General features: G+C 39.7%; 1 protein-coding gene across 3 annotated transcripts; it reads left to right on the plus strand.

Annotated features, from left to right (window-relative positions):
• Positions 1–9,389: 9,389 nt before the first annotated feature.
• Positions 9,390–22,818, plus strand: runx1 (RUNX family transcription factor 1). 3 transcript variants are annotated; one of them, XM_086038163.1, is made up of 8 exons: positions 9,390–9,715; positions 10,597–10,763; positions 10,845–10,955; positions 13,621–13,777; positions 15,494–15,598; positions 16,933–17,181; positions 18,799–18,945; positions 19,021–22,818. In XM_086038163.1, the coding sequence occupies exons 1-8, from the start codon at positions 9,688–9,690 to the stop codon at positions 19,551–19,553; spliced, it is 1,497 nt and encodes a 498-aa protein (XP_085894289.1). In that variant the 5' UTR covers positions 9,390–9,687; the 3' UTR covers positions 19,554–22,818. The 3 variants fall into 3 exon arrangements, with proteins under 3 accessions (XP_085894289.1, XP_085894460.1, XP_085894379.1); XM_086038334.1 differs by having other exon boundaries at positions 19,096–22,818; XM_086038253.1 differs by having other exon boundaries at positions 10,624–10,763.
• Positions 22,819–23,032: the final 214 nt, after the last annotated feature.

Raw genomic sequence — 23,032 nt, forward strand, 5'->3', positions numbered from 1 at the left:
GCCGGAGGCTCCTCGATCTTCCTGCCTCCATCTCCTGGGCCCTCTCACTCTGCCCCGGTGTCACTCGACACGTGCGCTCTCACTTTGGACTCCCCCTGTCCCTCCCCATCTTACTCCTACCTTCAACCCTTCAAAACGATGTCGGCTCTGTTCATGTGAAGCCCGGTGTTCAATGTTCTCTGTCCTTCATTTCTTGTGTCAGAAAATCAATTGTTAGTTTAGCAAGAATTAGCCGCTCGTCTGGCTGAATAATTCAATATGCGCGCACTCACGTACGCACAAAGGATGAAGACTTGTTTTTGCGTTTTTTAAAAGTCTTTTTTTTTTGCAAATGACATGCTTTAAACAAGATGAAATTGTGGTGCAGATTTCAGACTATTTAAAAAAAGAGAAGGTCTTGCTTTTCTGCATTTGTTCCATTTTTCTTGTAGTAAATTAAAAAATCCAAAATACAGAAACAGGAGCCGCTTTCACGCTGGTTTCACGCTGCATCAGTTGAGCTGGGATTTCCAACGGAACGCGATAAAGCATGACGTGCTATTTCCAAAGGATGTAAGGTGTTGTGTCTCAGCGCATTGAGATGATGAGATGTGTGGCGCCAACACCAACAGACGTGGGCAGTGAAACGTCACTCTTTGCTCAAGAAGTTATGAACAGTGGTGAGAGTAACTCAAAAGCAGGCAGGATGTTTTTCTCTCCTGAGACTTATGTAGGGGTGTTTGACTGATTTGTGTGTGGAGGGTGGTGAGAAAAAAAATTGATTTTCATCACTTCACTTACTTTATAAAGAGGTTATTCTTTTTTCAGTAAAAGCATAATACACAGCATGAGCATGTTTGCTCTAAAAGGCGTTTTGACTGAATGTGCCCAAAGACTATTCAAGTCAAGTCAAGTCAAATTTGTTCAACAACAACAACAACAAAAACATTACATGTGATCACAGGGCAAAAGCATAATTTTTAACAAAATTTGCCAGTAAATGAAAGACTCCCCCGCCCCTCCCAAACACACACCGGGTACAGGTTGGGGCACAAACATTAAAGAAAACAGAGATTGGATTGGAACACAATGGCTGCTTGTGTACTTCATGTTTTTAAACTTTATTAAATGAATCAAAAATAAATTAAAACGTAAAATACAATGCTAAATGGGGTTTTACCAGGTTACACAGATTTTTGATGAGTCCATAGCACACCCTAGCCCCGTAGCGCCATGCCTGGTCCCAAGAAAGTGTCATGTCATCTTCCAACCCGCTTATCCTATACAGGGTCGCGGGGAGGTGCCGGAGCCTATCCCAGCCGTCAACGGGCGAAGGCAGACGACAACCCGAACTGGTCGCCAGCCAGTCGCAGGGCACACACAGACACCGCCAATGAGCGGGAATCGATCTCGCGCTGCCCGCACACAACTCTGGTGTGTGTACCACTACACTATCAGTGACCCTCCCAAGTAAGTTTCAAGTCTTAACCTTCAAGTTTGAAGCAAGTCCCACTTTACTGTGGCAAAACACAAGCAAGTAAACTTAAGTCATTATTGCGGTTAAGCAGGTCTTAAACCAAATCATACATTCTTGCTCTTTTACCACATGTATTCATACATGGCCATGGGTCACTTTGGACTCTCGCAGTTTGCAAGGAAAATTTCACATTCTGTGCCTCATCCAAATGCATTTTATAGCAAAAGTGAGAATCAACCGCCAAGACAACTGTCAAAAGAAAGAAGAAGAAGAAGAAGAAGAAGCTCTGTGCTAATTACGCTGCAGCAACTAGCTAGCAACAAGCTTCAGCTGGCTACTAGTGAACTTAAACATGTTGCAGACGCTCCTAAGTCAGTCATCATCGCCTCCGTGACGGAGAATAACCTACATTTCTGACAAGTATCAATCTCGTGTAAGGATGATGAGAAATTATTTAACTAACCTAAGATTGTCACGGCTACTGCATTTAACATCGAAAATAAGTGCGAGTACCAGGGGTGGAACCAGAACGTGGCTAATGGGTGGGCCTGGAAAATTCAGGGTGGGCCTGAATATTTCTCTCACTGAGGACAATCCTATTGTCCCGACACAACGTATATTCAAATAAAATGACAAACTGAATAATATGAAGTTCAGATCTACCTTAGACAACCACAATTAGGCCATTCTTAATATTCAATAAAATAAAAATAAAAAACACAATGACACACATATTCAAAAATAATTTAAAGAGGAGTGGCCTGTAAATTTGAAAGTATATTAATCCACAGAGCTGGTCATAGGGAGAAGTTGGAAGCGTTTTTAAAATGATAGATGGATCGGTTGATAGGCGATTACTATTTGATCCTGCTTGACAAAAAGACTGATAGACGGATGGCGGATAGACTTTTGAGGTCTGCAGAATAAATACAGTATTCTCAAATTAAATTTCAACAGATATTATCTTTTCCTTTCTTTGTTTCTTTCTTTCTTTCTTTCTTTCTTTCTTTCTTTCTTTCTTTCTTTCTTTCTTTCTTTCTTTCTTTCCTTCTTTCATTTTCTTTAAAAATCAATGTAGCTTTCTTTCATTTTCTTAAAAAAATCTATTTAGCTTTGCTTCGAGACAAAGGTCTCTTTATACATAAAAAATGCTGAGTCAAAGGGACGTCTTTCATCACCAACCCAGCAATGGCTTAGAATTCACAAAACTGCTCCGCAAAGAATTTAAATTATTTCCATCCTTGTAACCACATATTTTTTTAATGGTCCCATACCAGTGTCCGTATTGTCTACTACTTTATTGTCTTCTCATTTGAACGCATAACCGACATGAAGCATAATGACCATCTATTGGTGAGCTAAACCGTCATGTGGTTAACCTGTCATTTGTAAAACGTGTGGCTTTTCTAGTGGTGGTTGAGTTGAGATGTCATAGTTGAAATGCCTCCTAAAAAAAAAAAATACTTCGTGGGTTGCCAGGTTTGTGTGCACTATATAAAACAATAGGTTTCTTTCATAAACAAAAAAATGGCACTTTTATCTTGAAAATACCCATTTTTTTAATGTAAACAGTAAGACTTGTCATGTAAAGTGCCAAGTCCTAAAATTGGTGACGCAAGTGAATCAAGTGACTCGACACTTGACTTGTGCCATTAGACCCAACAAAGTTTCAAAAATGAAAAGAGCCCCCTTTGCTAAATCCTTACAGGCAAGGGGGTATAGCTTCGTGAAATCTGTTTAAATCAGGATAATGCTCAAATATATTTCCCATTAATTTCACTTGGGAAGTTTCCAACTTTGAAAACCCCTGGAATTTTGTAACCATAGCTTTGAGTAAGTTTAGCTTAATATAAGAAAGACAGACTGCAACTGCACTGGGTCTCCAGTATGTTACATGTTTTGGGCAATCTTGCAAAGTCAAATGTTCCTGTTCTACTGGCAGATCATTTTTCCTAAATTCAATAATATATTCCTCTTTTAATTACTTTTTGTGTTTTTCTTCGTATTTTTACTCTTGTGTTTGCGTGTCACTTGCTGGTCCTGCTAACTGCTATGTCAGAAAATCAATTAATTACTTTAACTGCATCCACACAATACTGCCCATGAATTATAGAAAAGGTGTGTGGGTCTGTGTGCTGTACAGGTTGTGTGTGTGAACTGACTGTCCTGTTAATAAGTCACACCTCTGACACCCATCTTTGATGGGAGCAGTCGAAGGCTGCGTTTAACCAGTCCACAAATCAACAGCCAACCACTTTACACCGCACCTTCAAAATAAGGGAGCGCTTTTCATTATTTGTCTTCACCTCATCCCCACTCGCCACACCACCGCCTCCCGGTCAATCTCTCGGTCGGTTTCGGCCAAGTTGTGTTCCGTAGAGCTGTTTGTGACGGTGGCACACCAATATTGATCCGGGTCCTGCCGTTGTCACTGCCCTCAGGCTGGTCCAGCCAAGGGGACACGTAGCTGCTGGCTTTTTATTGTGCGTTCAAGAAAAATCCATTCATCCATTTTCCAGCTTGTCCTCATAAAAGGTCAACTGGAGCCTATCCCAGCCGTCTTCAGGTGAAAGGTAGACTACACCCTGGATTGGTCGTCAGACCCCCCCCAGAGGGCACCTAGAAGCGGACAAGCATTGACACTTACATTCACACCGTTCGGCACTGAGTGTGAGTCAGGCGAATGTACAAATGCAATATCAGTGACTTCTGTGGGAAGTATTGAAGCACAAATACTTTGTTACTGCACTGAAGGAGATGCTTGCCTACGTTTGAATTCAGATATCTGTACTTTTTACTCCCTACTTTGTGAAAGTAGGCTTGTTATTTTTCACAACAGCCACAGCTGTCAACATGGTGTTAAAAAAAGAAAAGGATGTACACAGAGATAGGTAAGGTCAACTGTGGTTGAGATTTTGGGGTCTTATAATGCAGGGAAAAAAACTGGGATAGCAGCGACATGGAGGAACGCAAACCGGGGACTATTAATGATGATTGCATCAGATTCAAAGCAAAAATATTCCACATCCATGGCCTTATTTGAAATAATTGTTTGAAGTTGTCAGCCACAAGGATGATCTGCATTGTGTTTTGCGCCAGCCTAAAAACCACCAACTTCTGTTGAATCTGGAAAAAAAACCCAACATAACATTAGTTTGTATTTTTAAGTCGATATCATTGGCTAATTTCTCATTGCTTACTCAATTCACAACATTAGCAAAGCTATGGGAAAATATGGTTTTGATAGCATAAAAGTCGAAGAACCTGATTTTATTTTCTTCTTCTCATTAAGACCACTGCGAAAGTTATTCAAATAGAGAAACAATTTTGTGACTAAAAAAGTTATCAACAGTTATCAAAACTGGTATTGCACATATTTGATGTGTTGAATCTCAACTTTTTTTTTCACTTATGTTAAATTGAATTGAAGTTGAATCAGTACTTCTACTTGAGTCAGAACAGTCTTTTTTCAAGAAGTACTGCACCTGCTGTGCTCATACAGTATTAGAGCACCAATATTGTGGAAAATCAAGCTTTTATTATTAGGAAAGTACACTTCAAACAAGAGCATATATACCTGATTTTAACGCTACGATATATTACGATATCGATCAAATGCCCAACTCCTAGTCATCAGTGCAAACTCTACCTTCAGCACCATGGACAGCATCACACAAATCCATAGCCGACATTCATGATTTGGTGCGGATTTTACGTGGTCTCCCTGTGCTTGCACGGGCTCACTACGAGTACCAATCCCATAGTCCAAAACACGTATGTTAGCCTACCTCAGAGTCTAAATTTCCAACAAACCAAAACAACAAACAAAAACAAAAAAGAGTTTTTCATACCGCTGCTTTAATATAAGGTGTTTTTGGTGTTTGTATTTGTCAGCGTCCTCAGTTTTAAAGTGGAATTTCCAAATAGGATGAAAATGAAAGGGAAGGGCTTAGAGAATATGGGAGTGACCCAAAAAAAATGGAGAATACGGCCCTGACTGGCAAGTGAAAATGAAATTAGCAGCTGCGAAAGCGCCTGAGGGCAAAGTGGACTTGTGTCCCCTGTGGCTACGAGCTTTAGAGGCGAAGATGAATTCAGCTTGACTGGCTGCTCTTTTTCCTTCACATTTTAGTGTTTTTTTTATGCTAGAGGGGGAAGGATGGCGAGGTGAATGAGAGTATAAAAACTGCTGATGAAGGTGGCTGACCTCTCCTTCTTCAGAGTTGATCATCTCCCTAAATTTTTATTAATCTAATCTCCTTTGTTTTTGTCTCACATGTTCTTTGTCGGGTTTGTTAAAATCAGCTATTTTCATCGTGCTCGGCTTGGAAATTAGAGGAGCGGCCATCACCTGCCGAGGATCCCAGCATGAACCCGGGAGCTTTCTCTGGTTCCGGTCCGCTGTCCTTGGCCATGTTCTTGATGAGGAAGGGCCGATCAGGCAGCGAACTCTTTGGTAAAGCCGCAAACTTCTCTCATTGATCTGATTTTCTCATGCGCATACTGAGAATTTTCAAGTACGATAAAGCCTTGAACGCTCTCTCACGGGGGCGGCGTGCCGGGGCTTTGTTTATGATGCCACCAAAAGATGAATAACTCAAACATGATCAAATGCTGTGTATTTTAAGAATCAATGACAGATGTAAGGTGATTTTAGTTAGTTCTTTTTTTTGTTTTGTTTCAGGAGCAGGAAAACTTTGTTGTAACTTCACTCATGATACATACAATATACTCTTCCGCATTACATTACACACACCTCATAGAAATTAGCACATACATTTAGGTCACACTAAACATTCTCATGTCATCTTCATATTGTCCGCAAGTTAAATAAGCCACGGGACGGTAACCCTAACTTTACTTAGTTCCCACCAGTAATAAAATCTTGCTTAAAAAGCTACATTTATGCTGACACTAATCAATGGGGGGGAAATGTAAGTAATGTTTTGGAATGTGCAATTTGCACGTTCAAACTACAGATTCATGTTGGACGGAATGATTTCCATTAACAGGCTACCAGACGGCAGAAGTTCAAAATCCGGAAAAAGAATTTGGGAGGAATGCTCACAGATTCTAAATGACTGCTTTGCCACATTTTCCTCAAATGTGTCCTTATTCCGATCACCTTCATGGTAACTTTCACGCCTTTCCAATTGGTGTCTTGTGTTGGTTTGAAAGGTGATAAAACAGGGTGTTACTTTGTAGAACAGTATCTGATCACTCTGCCCACAACAGCACTGTAGTAAATTTGCATTTTAGTAAAAGATCTAATGGTCAAATTTAAAATGTTATCAATAATTGCGCAATCAATTTGTGTTGTTTTCAAATACATATAAAGACTACATTATAACTTCATTTTTCTCTTTTTTGTGAGTAAATAGGGCCGTTATCAAGATAGTAGAATATAAATATTTCCAAAGGCAAATCACATCCCGTTCTGCTCTAGGCCAGACAAGAAAAGAGGCGTTTACATTTTTTATCATTCCCCTTTGGCCACAGGGGCAGACTGGCGTTTTCTCAAAACTCTTCCGACAGCAGCTGTAAGGCAATAGAATGTTGACTTCACTGAAATCATACGCACTCACTTCAATGATGTACTCAATATAAAGTTTGGTGTGCCAAATATGTAATATTTAGCGGACAAAGTACTGTCAACAATCTGTTCAACAAAAGTTTAGATCGGAAACTAGGACAAAGCATGTTTTTGAAATTATTGACCCAACAGTAATTCTTCATATGATGTCTGTATTTTTTCATTTAGATATGTGTGTATCATCAGGAACAACTACTACCACCAATGCATATGGTAAAACTCTTTCCACAGCATACTGGTAACCGAACGGATCACTCGCTGTATAGTTTGTGGGGTAGAAAGATCTAATGGTGATGATCATTTATACATATTCATCAAATCAGCATACCAGTAGATGTCTGCTCATAGCAATACAAAGATATATTAAAACTTCTGTGTGACGGAAAGGATTTTCAGACTATAACCATCTTCATTGGCCACTGTATTTTATAGCAAATGTGTTTTTACACCTCAGAATTTCCCAACACAAATGTCAATAAAATAGCTAAGAGGAAAACATCACAGTGTGTAATTGAATTTAGTACCATATGTTGACTTTGTTGAACACAGCTATGCCTTCGATCCCTCACTGTCCCCTATTGGCCGTAAACCGGTATTGGTCTGCTTTAACTGCAGGGCAGAGGCGTTCAAATGTGTGCGTTTGGGGAAATGTAGACAAAAACAAAAAACAAAACAAAAACAGATTTACCCTCACCTTGCCTTGTGATATTTCATCCATGCACCACACATGTACCATTGTAGACCAATAACAGAATGACGACTTTGATTGAAGCGAGCAGTTGAACAGTGTCAATTGGAGCTCTCGTGTTGTTTCCTTAACAAGAAAGCCGCAGTCGATTTTTGGAAGCTGGCCTCTCTGCTGGGAATTGGAATGTTTCGCCCCGTCTTTGCATGGATAAGCCAGCTCTATTGCACTCTTCAAATTTCTATACATTAGCTTCTCTGCAAACTTTCTATTTTATATTATTGTGAGCACCACAGGGGTTCCGCATGCTCATTCAAAAGTGATATGACGTTCGGAGAAATTATGAATACAGAAGAGCTGATACTGAACTGAAAGGCCATATTATTATATGTAATGTGGAAAATGATGAGAAGAATTACTGAATTATAGTAGTAATAATGTAACTGTTGTTAAATTCAGTGATCTTGATGAGGATTTGAACACATTTCCTGAAGGAACAGATCAATTTGAAGTTGCAATTGTTAATTTGGGTTGAGAAATGTGGAAGATGGAGGTACATATGTAAACTGTCTCTTCATTTGTGAATTTTAATGTGGAAATGTGGAATTCTGAAAATGTGGGAAGTTTAGGAATGTGGAAAGTAGCTCCATGTATGTCCTGAATGAGCTAGCTGCTCATGGGAATGGTTGGAATCAGTTGAGAAATGTGGAAGGATTTGGTACATTTCTGATATGTCTCCATTCATTTGGGTTTTTTTTTCATGGAAAATATTGAATACTGAACATGTGGAAATTTAGGAAATATGCAAAATAGGTCTGTAGATGTCTGGAATGCAGGGAACATTTGAAGGTGGACTGGGTTGAATTGGTGGAGAAATGTGGAAGGTTGAGATAAAACAGTTAGCATTCCTGACTTAATTTGATTTTTTTTCTTAGGAAATTGTAGACTACATAAAATGCGGGAAATTTGGGAAATGTGGAAAAATAACTGCAGGCATCAAGAATGAGATGAACACATTGCAATTCAAATGGTTTGAATCGAGAGAGAAATGAGTAACAGATAGCTAAAATTGCAATTTCCATTTATTTGGGTACTTAGTCAAATATGTGAAAAATGTGAAATACTAACAAAAAAGTAATTTTGGGAATATGAAAATGATTTTTTCAAGAAGTTATGAATGACCTGAAAGTTGGAATGGTTTGGAAAATAATTGAATAAGTAGAGCAAGACGAAAGTGTGAGGTAAACTTGAATAATGTCTCCCATATTTTCAAATGCATTTTTTTTTTTCAGGAAAATGTGGAACTATGGGAAAAGTAGGGATTTCGGGAATGTAAAAAATATATATAGTTGTCTGCATGTCGTGTTTTAGAAGGACGAAAGTGGAGCTTTCTTGATGCTCTTCAGTGGAAGGACATTGTCCGCCCCCGCCCCGCCCCCCTCGACCTAGCCAGCCCACTTCCCCATCCTTACGGACGGACATGAAGCTGATTGGCCCCTTTCAGCTTCCATCTTAGAGCTCGGCAGCTCAGCAACCAATTAGATGGCAGCAGTGAGCAACCGCCGCACTTGCCCGGATGAGACACAAACGTGGGGTGTTCCGGTAAAAATTCAGTGGCTGTGAGCGTCAATAGTCATTTACTGGGAAGACACACACATACGCACACACGCGCGGGTGTTGGTTGCTAATATGACCACTTTTCCATGTTGAAACAAGCTACGTTCTCGTTCTTCGCTATTGTTGTCGTCTGCGTGTGCAGCAGGCTTGAGGTCGTTTCGAAGATTGTGGCAACTATATATATTTTTTATTACTGGCGGCGTGGAGGGGGAACAAACTAAAGGAAGTAGTTTTTGAAAGCCGCACCGGTTGTAACGGACTTAAATCATCCAGAAGAGGACAGAAAAGGAGCAAAAGGAGACTTGTCTGGACGTTTATTGACTGAAAGTCGCACAAATGGTCTTCCTTTGGGACGCCAAATACGGTACACCAGTCATTATCTTTATTCATTATTATTTATATTATTACATCATACAGAGTTGAAGAAAAATGTACTCACTCTATGACTGATCGTTACTCATATATTGCGTTTCGAGTGTTTTTGACAGATACAATTGCTTAATGAGGTAAATTGAAGGACAGGCATAAAATTTAACACAAAAGGAAAAACACACAAAATATATAATGGGTATCTAAACAATGATTATTCATCACACAATGTATTTGTTACTTGGGGGTGGGGGTAAAAAAATCTATTTTGACATCATACTTAAAAATAATTCAACCTCTTGACGCTAATGTGTTAAAATATGAATTAATTCAAATTAATTGAAAGCAGTGTAGGTGCTAAGGCAGAACTGAATTAGCTATGCTATGTTAAAATGAATGTACTATTTCTGTAATAGATATCTATTTTATGAATCTTATGAGGTAGTACAGTAATATTTATTATAATAAGTACTATATTATAGTCTCATGTCAAAGTTAAATTGTGCCCCACTGCAAATTACACCCACTTTAATAAACATATTGCAACTGTCAGTCAGGATTGAGTACAGTATTATTATCTTTGTATATGAAGGAGGTTTTGATGCCGATGTATTAGTTGTCATTATGATATGATATATGATATTATGTGTAACTAATATTGTGGGCAGTTTGTACTGTGCGCCAAGTCTGTAGACTGAGCAGTAATTTTAGCTCTGAGTCACCAACATGACTTAAAAAATTTTTTTTCAAATGTCATGAAATTGCTTCAAATTGTTGCCTTCATTCTGAAAACGTCCCACTGTTTATATTCCATGTCGACATATATTTCTTGTGTTTATGTTTCCAGCTATTTGTAATTTTTTTCTATTTTCATAGTGATTTGCCAATCAACATTTCTTCCAGACCCCTGCCCTGGCCGGCGCTACACGCCCCCATCCACCACCCTCGCCTCCGGGGGAAAGATGGCTGAGGCCCTGGGTGCCCAGGAGGCTGGAGGCGGAGCATCCCTGGTGGGCAAGTTGCGCATGGCCGATCGTGACATGGTAGGCTGAACGCTTGTGGATCCTTGTTCATGCTTTTATAATGTTTTAGAAAAACTAAATACTCGATCATTTACCTCGCAGGTGCTGTCAGATCATCCGGGCGAGCTGGTGAAGACAGACAGTCCCAACTTCTTGTGTTCAGTGCTGCCCACACACTGGAGGTGCAACAAAACCCTGCCTATCGCTTTTAAGGTCAGAAAGCCCGTGTTCTCTATTTTCCCCACATTTGGATGATGATATGCTGTTTGTTACAACACCTTCTATCAAGAGTGTCATTTGTTGTGAATCACAGCAGTTATTACAGGAAACACGTCATCGTCTTGTCATGTTATTACATATTGCTGGATAAGATACATTTTTCTGAAGTCACAAAAAATATTGTTCAATTATTGTTCAACTAATTTTAAAAAGAGGTATGGTCAACAGTTGCTAACAATATAGCAATGCTATTAAAAGTGAAGACTATTTACAATTTATTCAAGCAAGGAAGCACATGGTTTGCTTTAGTGGGCCGTATCAAGTGATGTGATGTGCCGCATCTGGCCCCCGGGCCTTCAGTTTGACGCCCGTGCTTTAGCTCATTGTGATTCCAAACTACCATGTCAGTGTGCTGTGAGAGATCCTCATGCATGAAATCATCCAATTTCACTTAATTGATTTAAAAAGTCTCTATTTAGCACAAATACTGCAATTGATCTTTGTCTAACTGTCTACACCAATGACATATAGTGACAGGCAAAACAATTATATTCTCTTCCACGAGATGGTGTAAGATACATTCAACCCGTGGATCCACCTATTAACGTTCACACACCAGAATATTATCTTTGAGTTTTGTAGTTAGTGTGTTAGTATATCGAGACAAAATCTGTATTTCCCTATATATATTTTTGTGTCATTTTTCTTTGCCATGAGCTATTCCAAATGTAAAATATGTGCCTTAGCTCAATAACGGTTGGGAAACACTGGTCTACAATGTCCGAATTTGGTAACAATATGTAACAATCCAACATTTACCCTGATGTTGTTAGAAAGAGAATAGTCTCTCTGTGTTTATCATGGACACCATCATCATCATCATCATCATCAACTTAGCTTGGCTATTACCTTGTCAACGGTCGCTTAACAGTAAACTACAAGTAACATATAGTAACTGCAAAAAAAAAAAAAAAAAAGCAATAATTTAACTGCTACGCTATCAAACACACATTTGAGTCTCCATTTTATGTATGTAGTGTATTCCAGTACTTATATTTTCATGGGTTAATGGTCTCGTAATATCCTGTTGATGCTTGTGCACGTCTTTCCTGCACTTTCAGGCCAAAAATGCATTTGTGGCAAAAGTGGCTTTTAGCCGCAGACCCGACTCATTTAGTGGGTTTGCTGCATTAGCTCGCTCGCGGGCCCTCACACTTGCGAACATGTGTGTGCTGTGTTATGCATCCTAATGAAGTGCCACTTATATATTCCTGATAACAGATTATTGTTATGATGCACATATAACATGGATATATATATATATATATATATATATATATATATATATATATATATATATATATATATATATATATATATATATATATATATATATATAGAGAGAGAGAGAGAGAGAGAGAGAGAGAGAGAGAGAGAGAGAGATGTATGAGTATTCAACAGCCACACTCATGTGTCCAATTAACTTTGTTTTCTTCATACATAAAAAAAAGGTCACTGAAATTGTTCACCTTTAATTTATTGCTAAAATATATATATAGCAGTGTATATAAATGTATGCTGAGTAATTATACATGACTTTTTATATAATATACTGTATTCATTTGGAAACAACTGTTACAATATAGCTTTCTGTTGAATGTGATAAGGCAAATAGTTTAAGATTTGTCATGATTTTGTGGTGGCCTGCAGCCCTGTACCCCACTTGGAAAAATCGACCACTGCACTAAGCAGCCGTTAAATCACATCTCCACGTTCAAAACCAAAACAGAAGCAATCTGAATGAAGCCTTGAACCACACACTTGAGCACATTCAGAAAGCAAATTATCAGCTTTTACGATGGTTGATGCCGCTACCATAGATGTCAGCCCAAATGTTTGGCAGACAATGTTTTTAAAGAAAGTGTTTCATATTTATGACACATTTTGTTATTGTAAAACTCAAATGAAGTATTGATGAGATGAAAACACAAATCACTTCGATAATGTTTCATATTTTTGAGAAAAACAGCAATTAAATAATACCCAAATATTAATATCCTATCTCTTTTTCTAAAAATCATCAAATTGACATCTCAAACATTGGGCAAAGGCTGATATTTAAAAGATTGGATTTTTGTGATACTCTGTTACTGTCCTCTTTGTATTGGTTGTTGAAGGTTTAAGCTGACAAGTTGAGTGTTTACTTCATCAGGATCACCTGCGTAATGTTTTTTTCACAAATCTGACCTTGACGCAAAGCAGAAAATGAAACAATCATGGTTTCACATTTTTACTCTGAAGCGAAATAATCTTTCCTTGCATAGCGAGAAAAGCTAATTGAATTAGCTTTCAATTAATGCTACAGTATTAAACCAATTTACTTTTTTTTTTTAATTACTTTTGTCATAGTATTAGTGGTAGTTGTTGTGAGCACATCAATGGAGGATGCTGTTTTTTTAATCATGACATAGGGCGAGTCAAATGCTATTTATAGTATATTCCAAGGACCGCAAAAAACTGATGGAGGGCCTTATGTGGCCCCCAAGCCATAGTTTGAACCCCATCATTCAAACACATTGACCATTATGATTCATCCTATGCCCAAGTCATTTGTTATTCATTGATGATCGATTAAACATTTTTTCTGGGACGTGATCAGGTGGTTGCGCTTGGCGAGGTCCCCGACGGTACCATGGTGACAGTGATGGCGGGCAATGACGAGAACTACTCAGCAGAGCTCCGGAACGCCACGGCTGCTATTAAAAACCAAGTAGCCCGATTCAATGACCTGCGCTTCGTCGGCCGCAGCGGGAGAGGTATGATGTTGCTTACTTGTGCAAAACTAGACGCACGTGCCAAAACACCTTTTGTGCACAAATACATACCACGCTGACATATACACGGGGGAAAGTGCAAGTGAATAAAAGTCAGTTTTCAAAACTACTTCCCGACTGGGCCCCCCACCCCCATTTCCTCCTCTATTAAGAGACATACACACACATGCACGCACGCGCCCAACAGTTAGGCAAATAGTTCAACATATCTATTTAAAACAGCAGTGTGTGTAGGTACAATATGTGGCAATGTGTTTTAAAACAGAAAAAGAAAACAAAGAGATTTTATTTGCATACATGCAAATGCACCTAGGCTTAATATTACTTTTTGTCTTCACTTTTTGCAAAGGAATAACACATTGGATGTTTTTCTTCAGACTTTTGTTTGGAATAGAATGTGCGCTGTTCCCATGGATTTGCACACACAGTAATCAAAGCTATAAATATTTATTTTAGTTAATCATACTGTTTCAGTGGTAACCAGCAAATTTTAAGCAGAGACGATTTTATGTGTCACAAAATGTATTTTTTTTTTCCTGATTTGATTTTTTTTTCTAGCACATCAGGTTTTTGAGATGTTTTCATTTGTTTTGTTTGACCTATAGCTGACGCATTACAGATTTTTACCATGCATTGTTATTTATAGCTATGACGTTTTAGAAAAAAAAAAAACCTGTTGTCGAACGTAACCCTTTCTTCATACATGTTACAACATATGTATATATGACATTATATTTTTGTGTGAAACCTGATGTGCTGGCGTAAAATCGAGGACAGATTTGGAATCAGCGCAAAAAAATCGTCTAGAAAAGTTTACTTCCACCTCGGATTTAAAAATGTAAAAAAAAATTGTTGAGCAGTGTTACTACTCCAAACAAAACTGTATCCATTCACTAAGTATAAATATCTACAGCCCATGAAAGACATGGTTCCCTATAAAATTGTAATTGTTAAAATTGTTAGATAAATTACCAGGTAACATGAATTCATGTATAACATTTGTTTGGAACTTTAAAAGACAAGACAGGCATTTTATCCCAACATGATGAACATCACTGCTTAAGAACAATTAAAATGAACGCATATTTCGCAAATTCCAACCATAATGTGAACACGCAACATACAAATGTTCAGGAATCAGGATGGGTCACCAAAAGACGACTAAAGGAAGTAAGCTGGCAATTGGAATGAACGCATTTACACATTTGTAAACTGTTTTGGTAGCTCTGATGACGTTAAGATGATGAAGGAAAGATGAACTTAGTCATCATTAGTCAGAGCTTCCTGTTTTGCAAAAGTTGTTAGTGTCACGTCTTTGTTTTTTATTGTTTAAATGCTACCAAACCTGAACCGCGTATTCAAGACAGACAGACGCTATAGTGCGAAACAATCACGTTTTTGTCATTAAGTGTGGACGCAGCATGGTAGGAAATTTTGATCTGATAATACTAGCTGATGTGATTTTTGCTGATCCATGTCGCCCCCTTTTTTTCTCTTCCTCGAGTTCGATAAACAGATTTTGGTAACAAATTTGTGTGTATGTTAAGAGACACAACTTCACAGCATAATTAGGACTATTTAAATCAAATGTGATCAAAAAGCGTTTCAACAAATAGAGGACACTTGACAGATGTTCCCATTTTGTTATAGATACACTAATTCACCTCTTGATATCTTTATTCCCTTCACTTTTCACAGGCAAGAGTTTTACCCTGACCATCACAGTGTTCACAAACCCCTCTCAGGTGGCGACATACCAGAGAGCCATCAAAATCACAGTGGATGGTCCCAGAGAGCCACGACGTGAGTAACACATCAAATATCACGTGGCACCCCTCTGGGCTCTTTGAATTCTCCATTACTTTCGTAACACGTCATTTTCAAACGGTCATTTCAAGGTCAAGACCACATTTTGTGGCATCAATTCTAGTGTGAATAAGTCCCGTTGTTTTCTTGTTGGCTAAGCTACAAACTTGGAATCGTTGCTTCAGAATCGACAGCTAAGTGAGTCACCGATGCAAATGCCAACTTCCTCTATCACTCCAGCTTTGCTCTTTCAGTTTGGGCACGACCGTCACTGGTCTCTCACGCACTGCAACATACAAGTGCACGAGCATATGCAGTGAAGCCTTGCCGATTCGCGTTTCACTATCCGCAGTTCACCTTTTCGTCAGTTCTTCTGTGGAATCTATCCTCAGTCATTCACCCCAAAACGTTTGTTTTTTTTAAAGTTGTAAGATGAATTTGAAATCATATTAAAGTGTTTTGGGGTAATATTTTGTGGAATATTTACGGTTTAAACTATTAACATATACAATTACAGTCACTTTAGATTGGCGTCAATCACTCACCCTTTACCACAAGTTCAGAGTTACCCCTCGACTGATTTCACCAATTTGTTCCAAAACCTTCTTCTGTTATTTTCTGAAGAACTTGGCTATTCGCTGTTTTTGTACACTTTCTGAAACACGATGAGATGTCGCAAGATAGCGCCAAAGCCATGTCTAGTAGAAAAGTAGTTCTTTGGCACCATCTTGTGACATCTGGGTGCCAAGGAACCATGTTGAAGTGAGGAGACGAGACAGGTCTCCTAGAAAGGTAGTGTTTGGGCGCCATCTTCTGGCATCTATAGGAAGTTATAAACCTTGTTGTGAGAGTTGGTTAATCACGGTCTCTTTTTAACTAATCATGGCCTGCCAGTTTTGTCCCTATCGATATAAGGAGGAAAATGGTTTGGCCAGTCTAGAAGAAAAATTGTGATTTGGTGCCACTTGTGGCACGCATAGGCAATTTCAAACTGTTTAATGGGGTCGCGTCAATTGCGCTTTTTCACTATTCACGGCAGGGCTCGGTCCGTATGCATATAAGGAGAAAGGGGCTTTGACCTGTCTAATAGAAAAGAAGTGCTTTGGCGCCATCTTGTGGCATCAATTTCAACAATTCTGAACTTTTTTGGTGTCAATTACTCCCAGTTTTTCACTATTTGTGGCAAAGCTATATAATAGCGGGGGGATGACTGTACACACACACCCATTAGGAGCTTTGACGTGCAACCAGCACCACAGACAATGTGCACGTGCGCATAAACACACAAAGCCAGAAACTGTATTAAGCTCAGTAATAAAATCCTCTCTTAGGTCATCGCCAGAAGATGGATGACATCAAGCCTGGATCGTTGGCCTTTTCGGAGAGACTCACAGAGCTGGAGCAGCTGAGGCGGAGCTCCATGAGAGTGACTCCCCCACACCACCATCATCCTCATCCACATCCTCATCATCATCATCATCATCATCATCAGCCCTCCGCTTGTAACACGCGTCAGTCGACGGCGGCCACATTGCACTCGGCTTCGTTTTCCAGCCCCGCCCACACCCAGATGGCGACTGGTAAGAACTACAACGTGACACAAAATAGCCATTGGTAATGTCCACGTTTTCTAGGTGTAGTTCTCTGTCACAGAAAGAGATTTTTGGATTTGGAAAGGCTTCTGTTGCAAGCTAGGAGCTAAGTTCAAAAGTCAAAGCTGCATCTGTCAGCAGACATGATGAAACAATTTTGTTTATCACAACAAAAGCAGGTAGGACTCAAATGAATGCCACACACACATTCACACACAAATGCATCAAAGTTAATCTTTTCGTCAATCTCGTTGTTCCCCGTTACTGTTTGCGTTTGTGTCATCACGGAACCTCGCTGAGACACTAAACGATGGTATCGTTTCCTCTTATTTGCCCGGTAGTGACGCTGATAATATCAACCTAAAAGTGAAGTCACACACGTGCAAAATATACATGTCCAACAAAAAGGGAACACGCTCATTGTTGTGTAACTTCCAGCCGGTTACACTTCCAGGTTAGCAACCTGTCCTGTTTTGATGTAATTAATCAATTCAAGAGATTGCTCACAATAATTTCACAATCAATATGTAACACTTTGGTTCTCTAAATCTCTGCCAGTGTTTACATTTTCCAAAGATCGATTCTACAACCATCCTAGGAAATCACAACATCCCATTATTGTTGAGCTATTTTTAGAACAGACCCACTGGCTACTCACGTGGTCCCGGGGGTCTACCATGTGCCGGCAAGTAACATGTTTGTGACCCCTGCACGACGGTGCACTATTCTGCAGTAAGGCGAATACTGTAATCAGTCACGATTTTCAAGTAGAATATGTCATTCACTAAAGGTGCACTTTGAAGGGGAGGTCGAGTCAAATGCGTTCTTTACAATAATATGCTGGATGCGCCCCACTAGTCTAAACACGGCATTCTGATAAATATTGCATTGCATGTCTGAATTAAGCAGCAAAATCCAGTCGTTTTTAATCCATCTCAGGGGTTGTCCATTTTGCCGCTTGCTGTCGACGGAAAATGACACCTAACGGACGAACGATGCCGCTTACTCGCCGTAGAGAGAAGTGAAGTCACCGGCGGCCATCTTGCATTGCCACTCACTAATCGTGCCTAATTTGAATAGAGTGATTTCTCTGATTTCTCTCTTATAAAGTATATCTGTGAGTGCTACTCAAAGTTTCGTCAGCATCATATTGTCACAACCATCAACAATGAAATGAAGACAAAGTCCATCAGAACAAAAGTCGCTGCAAATATTATTCCATCATATACAGTACACTGTACGCATACACAGTGTATGTCGGTGCTTAGGTCTAAGCTTGCGAACGTCACATGACCAAAACCAGAAAACAGTTGAGCCGTGATTGGTGATTGGCCCTAAGGCACTGTGACGTCATGTTCAGTCGACAGCAAGTAGCAAAATGGCCGCCTCTGAGATGTTTAAAAGCAGATGGATTTTTGCTGCTTAATTCATATTCCACAAATACAATATTTTCAGAATGCCGAGTTTAGACTTGTGGGGGTGCATAGAACAATATTTATTATCAAGAAAATATTTGACTTCCTCTTTTAGAGTTGATAACTCAGAAACTAAAATCCAAATGGTGTGGCAAGTAATTCATATCTTGTCATTCTGTCCTTCTCCTAGAAGGGCGACAGATGCAGTCATCTCCATCATGGTCCTACGACCAATCCTATCCCTATCTTGGACAGATAACCACACCTACCATCCACTCGACCAATCCCCTTTCACCAAGTCGCTCATCGCTAAGCGACCTGTCCTCGCGTCTGACAGGTAACATACACATCCAAAGCTTACGATAACACCAAAAGAACCAAATCATCAGCCTTGAACTTTGCCCTCATTCAGGTCCCGACCTGACCGCATTTAGTGACCCAAGGATGACCTTGGAACGATCTTTCACCTCTGTCCCCTCCTTGCCAGACACCCGCTTCTCGGACCCGCGCGTACATTACCCCCCCACGGCTGCCTTCACCTACACGCCCCCCCACAATCCCGTCTCCAACGGCGCCCTCGGCATCACCATGGCGACAGCTATGGCAACCACACCCGCCGGGAGGTATCACACTTACCTGCCGCCTCCATACCCGTCAAATACGCCGCACCAGGGCCAGAACAGGCCTTTTCAATCCACCTCCTCGCCCTATCACGTGTACTACTCCACGGCTGCCGGATCGTACCAGTTCTCCATGATGGCCGGGGGAGGCGGCGGCGACGCTCGTTCACCTCCGAGAATCTTACCTCCTTGCACCAACGCCTCAACAGGCTCCCCGCTCCTGCACCCGTCTTTGCCCAATCAGAATGAGGGCGTGGCTGTGGAGGTGGAGTCCAGTCATAGTAGCTCCCCGGCAAATGCGGAGGCTGTTTGGAGACCGTACTGACGGCTATTCAACAAACATTTTCATCAACACCAAATGTGACTGTGCCATCATTACTAGGGTTTGATGGTTGTGCGAAGGTCAGCGCTCAGCAATTCTACTGATTTTCAGGACTGTCCAAACAAAGATGCGTGAGGTCAAAGCTCATATTTGTACATTTATATTTTTCAGCTGATCTTCAAGCGGATTATATTATTACAGTGGTACATTGACTCCAGAGTTGACCAGACTCGTATCTCAGACCACTTGAGTCTCAAATCAACTTCCCCCTTAAAATTAATAGAAATGGCATTCAGCCCTTCTAAAGCACCAAAAAACACCCACAATTTTTCGGTGTGTGTTTTTAAAGGGGCCTAACTCATTAATCGGCCGGCCAATTTAATCAGTTAATATTGGCTGAGTCGCGATTGTGGAATAAAAATTAAGAAGACATATCCACCTATTTTCAGCCAAGCAAGGAGGTTGACATTTTATGTTGACTAAAATTGACATCAAAGTAAACATGGGCTCGCCTTGCGAACATCATGTGACCAAACCCAAAAAACAGGTGAGCCGCAACTGAGCGTCACTTGACTTTCCTCTTTAACACATTACATCATAAAACAAAGATAAATACCTTCAAACATCCCCCCAAAAAATAATCAGCCAACCTCTGCCTACTTTTCCCTCTGTTGTAAAGTTAAACAAACACTAAAGGGCAAAGTATTGTAAAACAGTCACATGTTCTGCCTGTGTGTCATATCTTTATTGTGAGGAATCAGAGACGTTTAGGAATCAGAAAATAATTTGTTTTATTCCCTTATATATTTTTTTTTTAATTAATCGTCCAATTGTTCGGTTATCGGAATTGTATTCTGACAAAATCCATCGGCCTCAAAAAAATTCAAATTGGTCGGGCCCTTGTTTTTAATAAGAAATAGCACTGTACTGCATTAAAAAAAACATAGAGAGATGATAATATTAAAATAGAAATTAACAGTTTTTCCTTAGATAATCTAAAGCCTTTAATTTGATTCTTTTAAATCGGAAGCCAAGTCCAAAATTGTTTTCGCTATAATATGTGCCCCCACTAGTCTAGTCACCTGTTTTCTGCGTTTGGTCACGTGACGTTCGCTATGCAAGCCAGTGCCGTAAATCGGTGTTTTTCAAACCGTGTGTGTGCCGCGAGATATTGTCAGGTGTGTCGTGGGAAATTATCTGATTTGTGTGCCTGTGCGGTCTAGCGCCTGGCAGCGTGCGAAATTATCTAATTTGTGTGCCTGTGCGGTCTAGCGCCTGGCATCATAATCATGTCTTTGCTACACTGTAGTGCTCTTCCATACCAGCAGGTAGCAGCAGCAGCAGGTAGCTAATTGTCTTTGTTTAGAGAAAAGAGAATTAGTGCCACATGTTTTTCCAAACAGGCCCATGTTTCACATTGCGTAAGTATCAATGTGAAACATTAAAAAATATATTTTCTTTGTGTTTGTTTAATTCCTATTCAAGACGTTATAATATAACGTCATTCTTCAATGTTAAAAAATGCTTATATAAACAATATAACACTTACGGTGTATTTCTAAAATAAGCTTTTTTTTTTTTTACAATTTCAGCTGCTGGTGTGCCGCAGGATTTTTTCAATGAAATAAATGTGCCTTGACTCAAATAAGTTTGAAAAACACTGGTGTAAGTAAGCCCTGGCTGAAGAATGTAGTTCGAGTTCATCGTGGGGTGGACCTAAACGTTTGATTCCGCCTACATGAATTCTCAACATTATTGCCTTCTGCTTTTCTTTTTGTTCAACTATTTCCTTGGCAGCTTCAATGATGGGCCGTCTTATGACGTTACATTTTAAAAACACTTCATTTCACATTGAAAATGACAAATTATCAACTGACTGAAACCTAAAGATTAACCTCAACTATACAGGGAGTATGCCCTCTGCTGGGAATATGTCGTACTACATGTCCCACTCATTTCAGTGAAGGACCCACAACTATTAAACCCAGCCGCCTCAACACTCAGAACCAACATCAACTCCCCATTTTTAGGGCCCCTGAACACGCTTTACAAGCCTTCGTGGCTCTGCAACTCTCTGTTCACCTAGAATGGACGTCAAATGGCCGTTTCGACCACTTTCGCCCAATATTTCATAGCTCCGTCTCAACTGACTGAGGGTTGAGAGTCTATGTTCTTTTTTTTATTTTATTTTTTTTTATAAATATGTCTTTATTTAACATATGCCAAATGCAAAAAAGTGTCAAAAAGTAAGCGTGACGTCATAAAACGCTGCATCATTAAAACCGCCAAGGAATTAGATTAACAAAAACGAATAGAAAAGGTGCTTAGAATCAGTGCAGCCGGAGTCAAAGGTTTAGGTCCAGCCCACGATAAGCCACGACTCTACGTTCTGCAGCCAGGGCTAGCTTTGACGTCAATTTCAGTGGACCACAGGGTGTATAAAAAGTCAGCCTCCTTGGATGGCTGAGAATGGGTGTATTATTCTGCTTAATTCTTATTCCACGAACACAATGTTAATCACAGTACCGTGTTTAAACTAATGTGAGCACATGGAACATATCATTGCAATGAAAATTTCTGACTTAACTTTCACTTTACTGTTTTCACTGATTTTTGTCTTTTTCATCACGCTTTCCTCACTTTCAGCAGCTTCTCCATCTTTTCAGCATCAGCGCTTCAAAATAATTTTACCGCCCTTAGCTGGTGTCGACTCATTCTTCTGCTTCAGCATAGAAGACCAACTACGCTCCATTGGTTTGCCACGTTGACTATACTTTGATCATGTTATTCTGTGGTTTGACACTATAATACAATGGACGTCATCTTTATCTTCCCACAACCCAAATTCTGAGAATCCATGCTTGGAACATAGAACTTTGGCAAAAAATACCTGCACAAAAACGTAGAATGTGAGCACAAAACACAAATTATCTGTACTTTCACTTGCACAACTGGTGGAGGAGATGTGAAGTTCGCTGCCGCTATCTAGTGGCGTAATCGTTGCGACACCAAAAAAATGGACCAAGCGACGTACAAGTTGGGGCACTGGTAGGTCAACGTACCACTGTATTAGTATTATTATTATTTTGTTGAATTCAGGTTGGGCAGCACAGAGTGCGAGTGGGTAGCACGTCTGCCTCATTCTGAGGTCTGGGCTTAAATCTGCTCAGGCCTTATTGTGTGGAGTTTGCATGTTCTCCGCATGCTTGTGTGGGTTTTCCTACCACCTTCTAAAAACATGCATGTTCGGTTAAATAAAACTCTAAATTAAAAAATGCGTAAAAAATGCTGTTTTCTTACAAATAATGCTATCTTGTAAATTCTGTTTCCAAGTCATGTAAATACCTGGAAATAAAAGCCGAAATGTTGGTTTGTTGTCTCATATCATCATCACGCTCTTATGATAATGGCCTTTGTCATATTTTATCAAATAAAATAAAATTAAATTAAATTAAGCATCTCTTCTGGATTCTGGCCACCCC

The sequence above is a fragment of the Filicampus tigris genome, chromosome 1, assembly GCF_054856515.1.
Source record: "Filicampus tigris isolate MCC_2025a chromosome 1, RoL_Ftig_1.0, whole genome shotgun sequence".
NCBI classification, from domain to species: Eukaryota; Metazoa; Chordata; class Actinopteri; order Syngnathiformes; family Syngnathidae; genus Filicampus; species Filicampus tigris.

Bases quoted from the DNA above. Each gene is read 5' to 3' on its own strand.
- runx1 (XM_086038163.1), top strand. From the start codon at position 9,688: ATGGTCTTCCTTTGGGACGCCAAATACG. The intron at 10,764-10,844 runs GTAGGCTGAACG...TTTACCTCGCAG, and splicing joins GCATGGCCGATCGTGACATG to GTGCTGTCAGATCATCCGGG. The intron at 13,778-15,493 runs GTATGATGTTGC...CACTTTTCACAG, and splicing joins CGTCGGCCGCAGCGGGAGAG to GCAAGAGTTTTACCCTGACC.